This window comes from Zingiber officinale, chromosome 1B (genome assembly GCF_018446385.1).
Source record: "Zingiber officinale cultivar Zhangliang chromosome 1B, Zo_v1.1, whole genome shotgun sequence".
Lineage (NCBI taxonomy): Eukaryota > Viridiplantae > Streptophyta > Magnoliopsida > Zingiberales > Zingiberaceae > Zingiber > Zingiber officinale.
This window is the reverse complement of record NC_055986.1, coordinates 145,298,990-145,308,804: the sequence shown is the minus strand read 5'-3', so window position 1 is coordinate 145,308,804 and position 9,815 is coordinate 145,298,990. Positions and strand designations below refer to the sequence as shown.

Below are 9,815 nucleotides of genomic sequence, written 5' to 3'. Positions count from 1 at the left end.
TTGGACCCCTTCTATTCATTGATGAAGTGGATTGTACCCTACCTAGCCTTATTCATTCATTGGTGGAGTGGGTTGTACCATACATATTAAATAGGTGGGGTCTAGTTCACTCTTCTAATGAGTTTGCAGGGTCTCTTCTAGTCCAAAAGATCTTAGATTAGATGATCTGACTTCCTAATCATGTTAATAGGTTGTGCATTTATGTTCTAGATCAGTGAAGAGGATATATTCATAAATAAATAAATATATACAGCGATGTCAGTCGAGACAACCGGATTGAATCCAGACAACCCAATTATTTTTAATTTTTTTTTTAAAAAAAAAACAATATTTCCTCCAATAATAAACTCTAAATACATAACTATACCTTATAAACATCTATTTTTTTTTATAAAAAAATCTTTTAACTTGAATATTATAACTCAATTAAGAAACCTAAACTCCAAAAGTAAAATCTTAAAAAAAAAATTAGCTTGAATATTATAACTCAATTGGAGAACTTGAATCCTAGGGATAAAGAATTTTTAAAAAAATTATATCAACAATGCAAGATATCAATTTTATATATCCAGTTGTGCACCAAACAGGCACACAAAAGATCAAATCTAGAGTTGAGCTAATATATATATATATCCAGTCGTGCAAGATATCAATTTTATATATCCAGTCATGTATCATTTATATATATATATATATATATATATATTATTTTGTTATGATAAAAAAATAAAATGATCAAAGAAAACAAAACAATGTAAACATGACCAGATATATAAATTTTTAAAAATATTTTAAACAATTAATAACATCTTATTATGTATTTATCATCTTAATTTAGGAGTTTAAATTAGTCGAGTCAAGCCTAATTATTTTTAAATTTATTTATTTCTTTTCAAACTTATTTATTAAATATTCTTATTGATCAAACTTAGTTTTTTTTATCAAGCTCAACGTTATTATTTTTATAAATTAAGTTAAATGTTTATCTAATACATAACATTTATATTATTTTTATTTTAAATAATTTAATATTATAAAATTATAAAATATTATATTTTTTATGTATTTAACTAAAAAATAAATTTATAATTAAAAGTTATGTATATTACTAAATAAATTTTGATAGAAAATTAAAAGAATGTTTTTATTTTTATTTTTTTTAAATGAAGCGGTTTTTTTATTTATGGTCCAGAGGACTCCATAGTGAAAAAGAAAAAAAGAGAATAATTTTTGAAAAAAGAAATTGTAATAGACTTTGAAAATAAAACATTTTAGGGCTTTTGCGAAAGATTAACTCTCGACAACCCGAAGCCATCGAGCATGCCTATTGCTTCTATTCTAACAACTCTTGATCCCTCCTCCCTCCTCCAATCCAATTCACCGGTTGCTTAGGGTTTCCCGGTTCTCCTTTTCCGATCTTGGAGCTTGCTGCTTGAAAGGTTGTTCCTTGGCGTTGAAAACGAGCGAGTAGGTAAGATATCGTCGCCGCCGCAAAAAAAAAAAAGAGTTCTTTGGTTAATTTGTATGGCTAGTTTGTTTTTCTTGTGTTGAAATCGACAACTCTAGATTTCCGCGTCGTCTGACGAGATCGAACTATTGTTTTTTGTTTCGAATGTTTTGTTCTTTTTTGTTTGATGCGTTACTTTTTTTTTTCTCTGGATTTGCAGTGTTTTTTTGGTAGGATTTATGTTCTGTTGTTTCTCCATACTCCATTGCTGTTTTTCTTTGACCTGTTCGTTAAGCTATTCATCTGATTAGTCTTGTAGTATTTATGGCTATTTTCTGCTTTATCTTTGATCCTCAATCCCTTATGCTTTTTATTCTTGTATCAGAGATTTGGCTAATTGGTTCCCATGTTTGTTTTTCACTTTTGTGATTGAAAAGTGTTTGCTTAAAGAAACTGAAATAATTGTTTACGCCGGATCTTTTTTGTTTTCTCTGTCAATAATCTCTCCTTTTGATTTATTCTGTGTGTGATTCTTCTGATCTTGCAGAAATATCGGATGAATTAATGGAGTCAAAAGGTGGAAAGAAGAAGAAGTCTAGTAATAATAGTTGTAGTTCATTACAGTACGAAGCTCCCCTGGGTTACAGTATTGAAGATGTTCGACCGCATGGAGGAATCAAGAAATTCCAATCTGCTGCATACTCCAACGTAAGAACAATCACAAAACAAAATCACGAGAAAGGAGGAACACATTTTTCCTGCTGATCCAATCAATTGCTAACCCTTTGATCTCATTTTGATACTTTGCAGTGTTACAGAAGGCCATCCTGATATTCCCTGAGATGCTCTCTTTAGTATACTAGGATTCTTCTATCATTTGATCTTTATTTTTCCTTGTTTCATTCTAGTAACGAAACCTCTCTCAATTTCCCTTCTTGTTTCCCTCTTTCTTCTCCATTGGCTTCAATGGCATTCTCCACAGTTGGATTTGAGGGGTACGAGAAGCGCTTAGAGATTACCTTTTCTGAAGCATCTGACACTTGTGGTCAGGGACTGCGTGCCCTCTCTCGTGCACAGATTGATTCATTTTTAGATTTGGCATGCTGCACCATTGTGTCCCAGTTGTCGAACAAGAACTTTGATTCCTATGTTCTCTCTGAGTCGAGCCTCTTCATGTACCCTCACAAGATCATTCTGAAGACTTGTGGGACTACAAAGCTCCTCCTTTCTGTTCCTAGAGTCCTTGAGCTTGCTGCTATGCTTTCACTATCCGTTCAATCCGTAAAATACTCAAGGGGCACGTTCATTTTCCCGAGCGCGCAGCCATCACCGTATTACAGCTTCTCCGAGGAAGTTGCCGTCCTCAATGGCTTCTTTGGCTTCCTCAAGTCAGGTGGCAATGCTCACGTGATCAGTGATCCATCAATGTCGAACCGCAAATGGCACATCTACTATGCGACCGAGTATCCTGAGCTGCCTATGGCTACTCTAGAGATGTGTATGACTGGATTGGATAGGAAACGAGCATCAATTTTCTTCAAGAATTCAGTGGTTACTTCTGCCAACCAGATGACGAAGCTCTCTGGGATCTCCAAAATTATACCTGAGATGGAGATCTGCAACGTGGATTTTGAGCCATGTGGTTACTCTATGAACGGTGTAAATGGTTCAGCTCTATCTACGATTCATGTAACACCAGAAGAGGGTTTCAGCTATGCAAGCTATGAGACCATGGGGTTCAACCCTCAGTTGCTAACTTACCGTGACTTGGTCGAAAGAGTCCTTGCCTGTTTTGCACCTTCGGAGTTCTCGGTTGCTGTCACCACACTTGGGGGAGGCAGGCAAGTCTCCCCATGGAGGAAGAAAATCGATATACCCGGATACACTTGCGGCAAAATGATAGAACAGGAGCTTCCATATGGGGGATTACTGGTTTACCAGGCATTTTCTGCTGCTTCACCAAGGCCCATCTTGCATCACTGGGAAAGAAATGATTTGGAGAATGCTGGAAGAGATGATGGATGCAACAAGAATGGAAAGCATAATAATTTGAGATTACGAGGAAGGCTTTAAGCATCACATTTGCTCAGTTGGTAATGGTTTTCTTTCTCCTTGTTCCTCTTGATTATCTTCTTTTCTTCTGTTATTTTTGTTTTTAGCTCACAATAACATGCTCTGTGTGGCTGCTGTGTCTTCCACAATGAGTAGGTTAAAGGCCTTTACATTTTGATATTGTTTATAATCTATGCTTCAGATTGTGATATATCTGTTAGCCTCTACGCTAAAATCTATCAGTTAGATTGTTCATTTATTCAAGTTTAGGATCTGTTTTTAGAGAAGATGGAAAATTAAGAAGTTTGTTAGATGAGGGATCCATAATTGGGAAGATAATTTAGCCTCTTGTTTGTTTACTATGTTGCAAAAGATGAAATCCAGTAATTGAGATGGAGTAAATCAGGTCCTCATGTGGGAGAGTATTTTTCATCGGGATTCAATCTGTCATCTAGTGGGAAAAGGTTTAATTATTATTGTTTTATTCAATCTGTCACATGATTATCGGCTCGATTATGCCCTAAGGACCTCTAGGTTATTTACCGGAGAAAAAAGGTTGGGAAAATCCTCCTTAACAATTTACTCGTATCTCTATCTCTAGTAGACTGGAAATCAATGGTCAAACATGTATCCTGTTATTATTATTTTTTAATTGGCACCATATATAACAAGTGATTCATAGGCTCCGAGTTGTTGGATCAACCGTCTATTAAGAAAATTCATCTATTAATTTATTAAAATTAAGATTTAATCCTTAAATCTTTTAACAAGTAAAAAGATGTCCTATCGCTTCATCATTATTCCAGACTATTCTGTCACAATTTTTGTTTGAAGGCTATTAAATATACGAAGCTTCTGTGTTTGATCGAGAATTGCTTAAAAATTAGATCCCTTTGTCTGCAAATTGTTGTTCCACTATCAAGCGCTGTGTCATGGAGATAACTATGATCTCACTTTAATTATTTTCTTAAAATAATCAATTATTCGTTTAGTGGCGAAAATCTAATAGAGAAAGCACAATGCCATCACGTCATGCTTTTGCAAAATGACCCTCAAAACTTAACAACGTCAACAAGATTGCCATCGACAATGGCTCTCTCGTTGACGATGTCCATGACCAGACGATCTGCGATGCATGATCGATTAGACGTGACGGGTCTCTTCTCACATCCATTTTATGCCTTGAATTGGAGAGGTAAAGTCGTCACTGGTCTCGTATTCTTTAAAAGCAGGTAAATTAGGTAAATTAGGGAAGACATTTATCCTTTGTCCTAGCATAAGTGAAATATTTTATATCGTTGAAAATTGGCATCTATTAAAACAATCACTTATGCAATTGAGGAACCATTTTATGCCTGGGATGAACTAAGACAAAGAGGTGCCCTTTGCTTATATGCAATATGAGGCCAATGAACCTCATCATATTGTTAAACTAGTTAAATTAGTTAAATTGTTGATCCTGGAGAATCTGAGAACTCTCTACTCGTGTTCAAGCTTGCTTAGCTCCCTATTCAGGCTCAGGTGTTAATTCGAGCACGAGAGTGCCCACGTCTGTTCTTCTAGCATCGATGTATATGTGGGAAATCGCATTCTTTTGAATATTCCACCTGTCTCTATTTTTTTTCTTTTTTAATTAGCACCCGCTATTCAATTTATATCGATTGATCTTAAATTAGCAGCTCAATCTTATCAAAATTTCTTATTAATTATTAGGATAAATTCAGAAATATTCATAGTGGGTAGTCCATCAACCTATTATTTATAAGTAAACTATCTATTAAGAAAATATTTCACCTCATCTTATAATAAAAGATGATTGTGCACACCCTAAGTGTCCCTCATAGTTCATCTCTAGATCATGTGAAGGAAGATGAATTACAAGGTCAATTTATAATCGACCGTCAAGTTAATTAGGTGGCGAAAGAAGTTTTTTTTCTCAAAGACATGAGATAGTTAAAAATTAATCTCTTAGTCCTATTTTATAACAAGTACGCTACTTTTTAATGGGGCATCTTTACTCTCTTAAATTGCTTTTTGATATATAGTAACTAAGTTTAATATAATTGAACCAAATATCATTTAAATTAAATGATCTTAAAATGCAAAGATTATCTAGAAAAGAAAAGGAAGGAAAAGGAATGTTCAATTTACACTTGGAAGTATGAATATTTTTTTCCTTTCCCTCCCTTCTTTTCCTATTTTTCTTCTCCTCTCCTAGTGTCTTGGCTCGATCAGTCTCGCTTCTCCTTCTACGGAGTATATTTGGAGCCACTTCTTTCTTTCTCTCACCTTTTTCTTTCTCACATCTATGATCCACTTGCTTCTCCTTCTATTGAGTATATTTGGAGCCATTTCTTTCTCACACCCTTATGCTTTTTGTTAGAAATGTGAATGAAAATATGAGAGCAGATGGAAAAGCCTCTCACATGCATGGGAATTTAGTCGGGGAAAGAGTGGTTTTAGGATTGATTATAATGTATTATAATCATTAAAGTTGTGAACATGTATGGAGAGACTCCTCCTTACACGTAAGTCAGTAAGGATGTAAATTTAAGGCTTGAATTATTCTGAACCAAGATGACTCATGTGTGAGCGCAATCTGCGCGTGTCGAATATCAAATTGATTGGGGCAAAATTTGCTCAAGCAAATCAACCTATGTTTTGCCACTCAAATCAATTTTGCTATATGCTCAAGTGCGTAATGGATGTATTAATGTGTCAGATCTCAAACGGTCGAATGATAATGGCATATATGTAACCGTCTGAGTGAAACGATCGACCATTAATGGTATGCGGTAGATGTTTCGAGCTAGATGGGTAAAGACAACTGACCATTTAATACTGTCAAGGGTTGGTGCTCCTATATAAGGAGGGTGTGACCTTTCTTGGGACCTTGATGTCCGGCTAGAGGGGGTGAATAGCCGATCACCCACTTTAATCGCTTCCTACAACTTATTAGTACGCAGTGGAAATACAAACAATACTAACAAGAAGAAAGCTAATCTAAAAGACAATGAACAAGAGGAAAACACACAAACCTAACACGTTTTTATAATGTAGCTTAGAGATAACTTATTCCTACTCCACGACTTGTTCGTGAGGTGGACGATCCCGATCTGTCGGTGGATGACTCTCCGAAAAATCTCGGCTAGCTCAAACCTCCTTTTCGGTGAAGAAACCTCACCACACCTTGATCCAAAAATCCTTAGATCACAAGAAGAGCTTGGAGCACTTAGGAGACTTCTAATAGACTTTAACCAAGTTTATTTCGTCAACCCAAACCAAGCTCCAAAGCCTTCGTTATATAGGCTACAGGTTGAAAAATCCCGTCTACCAGTCAACTGCCCTCTATAGAATTAGACCGTTACATGCCAACGGCTCAATACCAATCTACTGCTATAGTAACTGCTATAGTACTTATTTAATTGCTAGAGTCCCAGTCGACTTCTACAGTACCGGTTGATTAGTTTTCACAGTTGTCGGGCACAGAAATATTCTGTGCCCTGACTCAGTCGACTAGCCCAGTTGCCAGTTAACTAGTAAAACTCTCATGTACTTGTCCTTGCTCGCACAACCTCGACCTTGTCTTTTAGCCTCCTCCATCAGTCTTGCATTCCTTAAATATCTCCCATCCTTCACGCCTCACCTTCAGGAGCTTCCTTTGGTCTTATCCTTGTTGTCGGTCTTCCATTGTCAAGAGACCCCTCATCTTCGGGACTTCAACCTTGCCAAACCACACTTGGACTTACGTTGCCAAGATTACATACTTGGACTTACATCATCAAGACTCCACTTGGACTTTCACCTTTGCCAAGATTCCACTTGGAGTTTGCCTTTGCCAAGATCACACTTAGACTTTGCCTTTGTTGAACTTGTATCCTGCATACTCACAACACATATCAAATACAACAATAATTTTAACTTAAACCTTTGCCCAAATATCAAAACCTAAGGTCACATAGGTTGCTACAACAACCTTAAGCAAAAAGACAGACACAGAATCTACCTTTATTCATTCCCTTCATTCTTTCTCTCTATCGTGCGCTGTGCTCGACAACTTTTTTTGTGATAATGTTGAGGTATCATGAGCAATCATTGTTTGGTTGTATATGTGGGCTTTTCATTGTATCATAGGAAACAAATAGAGCCAGATTTAACATAGGATCGGGGGTGGGGGAGGCCGAAGGAGCAGTGCGAGGTCGACTCCCTCGTGAGTTGATGCAGGTTCTCCACCACCAGTACGTCCAGGGACCAAGGTCGTCCCTCCTCACCTACGAGGCTACAAATCAAACGCAGACCTCGCCCCCATCTTTCGTTTCCTCCTTGATCCCGTGGAAATTCTCTTCCCCGATATTCTCAAGGTCGTCACACCTCGCTTGCTGCCCCCACCTTCTCATCTCTAGCATTCTCGACCGGCTCCTCCCCACACTCAACTTCCTCCGCCATCTGGGTTTCGTCGACCGCCACAGCATCACTTGTCGCACAACTATCCTCCTTGTGTCTAGCAGTGAGGATACCTTCATCCCCAAGCTTGAATACCTCCATGGCCTTGGATTCTCCCATTGGGAAATCTGAAGCATGGTGATTCGCTCGCCCGATTTGCTTACCTTCAACATCGAGAGCAATTTCCAGCCCAAGGTTGAGTTTTTGCGCCACGAAATGGGCAGAGATCTCTCCGAACTCAAGGACTTTCCACAGTGTTGGATCGTGAAACGTCGATAGAGGGGGGGTGAATATCGATTCGAAAAATAGTGTTAAAGAGAGTTAAACGCAGCGGAATTTAAAAACAATAGACACAGTAATTTTTACTTCGTTCGGAGCCTGTGACGACTCCTACTCGAAGGCCCGTACTCCGTGAGTACTTTCGTTGGGCAATTCACTAGAAATTCGAAATAATGATTACAAAAACAGTACAATGAATGCTAATGAAAGTTAAAACAAATACCGACAAGAATTTAATAAAAAAGGAAAGGAGCGTATTGTCGGAGCTTTGTTAGCGTCGCAGAAGCGCAGAGCAGTAGAGCAAGCAGTAGAAGACTTTCTTTTTGTTGTTGTTCTGAAGCTCCCCTATTGACCCTCCTTTTATATGAGGCTCGGGGCGCCCCGGATCCCTTCCGGGCACCCTGGTGGGATGTGGCAGGTCCAACCAGCAAGCTCCACGTGGCGACGCGCGAGTTTGGATAAAACTTACCTCCGGGCGCCCGGATCCCTTCTGGGCGCCCGGACCTCCTATTTCCAGGAACTCCTTCTCCTGCAAAATAGAGTTAGTCCGAGGCAAATATATATCCTGTAAAACAGATTGTTAGCACAGTTAAAGTTCAACAAAGTAATAGAAAAGAGTATGACTTAGATTCCGTCTTTCCGAGACCGGAATCTAGTCACGATCTCGACTTAGATATCCGAAATAGATCTAAGTCGGATCGACGCCTAATGTTTCCTTCCCGGGAACGTGTCCTCGCAGTCACTCCCCTCCAGTGACTTACCTCACTTACCTCCCAGACGTCCGGTCAGCCCGTCGACCCGTCTGGATTTCGTGCCAGCTATCCGGTCAGCCCGTCGACCTAGCTGGACTTCGTGCCTAAGCATCCGGTCAGCCCGTCGACCCGCTTGGACTTCGTGCCAGCTATCCGGTCAGCCCGTCGACCTAGCTGGGTTTCGTGCCAGACATCCGGTCAGCCCGTCGACCTGTCTGGACTTTTCCTGCACACTCGATCAAAGTGTCAGACAACAACAAACTAACTTAACCTGATTTGTCATTCATCAAAACCTGGGTTAAATCGTTAGTGCTAACCGCACCAACAATCTCCCCCTTTTTAATGGAATGGCAACCTGGTTAAGTTAGTGAAAACATATGCAAGAAACAACATGCATTTATGTGGTTTTAAAGTTAGTTTGTATTTTCAAATTGGTTTAGCTAACTTAACCACCTAACCCTCCCCCTTTGGCATTCATCAAAAGTAAGCATGGATAAAGCAAGCATAGATACAGACCTCAGACAAAGTAAGAAATAATGTCAAGTTAATCTGGGGGAGTTTAGAACATAGATTATTTAACTTTTATTTCTTAAAAAAACTAAATCTTGAAAGATAGCTGATTTTTCAAGTATAGTTTATAAGGTCAAAGTTTAAAAGTTCAAGGTTTCAAACATAAGTTTTCAAAAAATTCCAAAATTAAGTTTGAAAAATCTATTTTTCAAAACTGATTGAAATTTATTTTTCAACACTAAGTTGGTAAAAGATTCAATTTTCAAAATTAAGGAAAATGATTTTGAGAAGCTTAGTTTGTAAACTTAAGTTTTGAAAAATCTAATTTCCAC

At 38.0% G+C, this 9,815-nt stretch overlaps 1 protein-coding gene across 1 annotated transcript; it reads left to right on the top strand.

The window, feature by feature from the left end:
- The first annotated feature begins 1,285 nt into the window (after positions 1-1,285).
- Positions 1,286-3,710, top strand: LOC121983660 (S-adenosylmethionine decarboxylase proenzyme-like). Its single transcript, XM_042536357.1, has 3 exons — positions 1,286-1,471; positions 1,995-2,155; positions 2,258-3,710. Exon 3 carries the CDS (start codon positions 2,414-2,416, stop codon positions 3,518-3,520), a length of 1,107 nt encoding a protein of 368 aa, XP_042392291.1. The 5' UTR covers positions 1,286-1,471; positions 1,995-2,155; positions 2,258-2,413; the 3' UTR covers positions 3,521-3,710.
- The last annotated feature ends 6,105 nt before the right edge of the window (positions 3,711-9,815 follow it).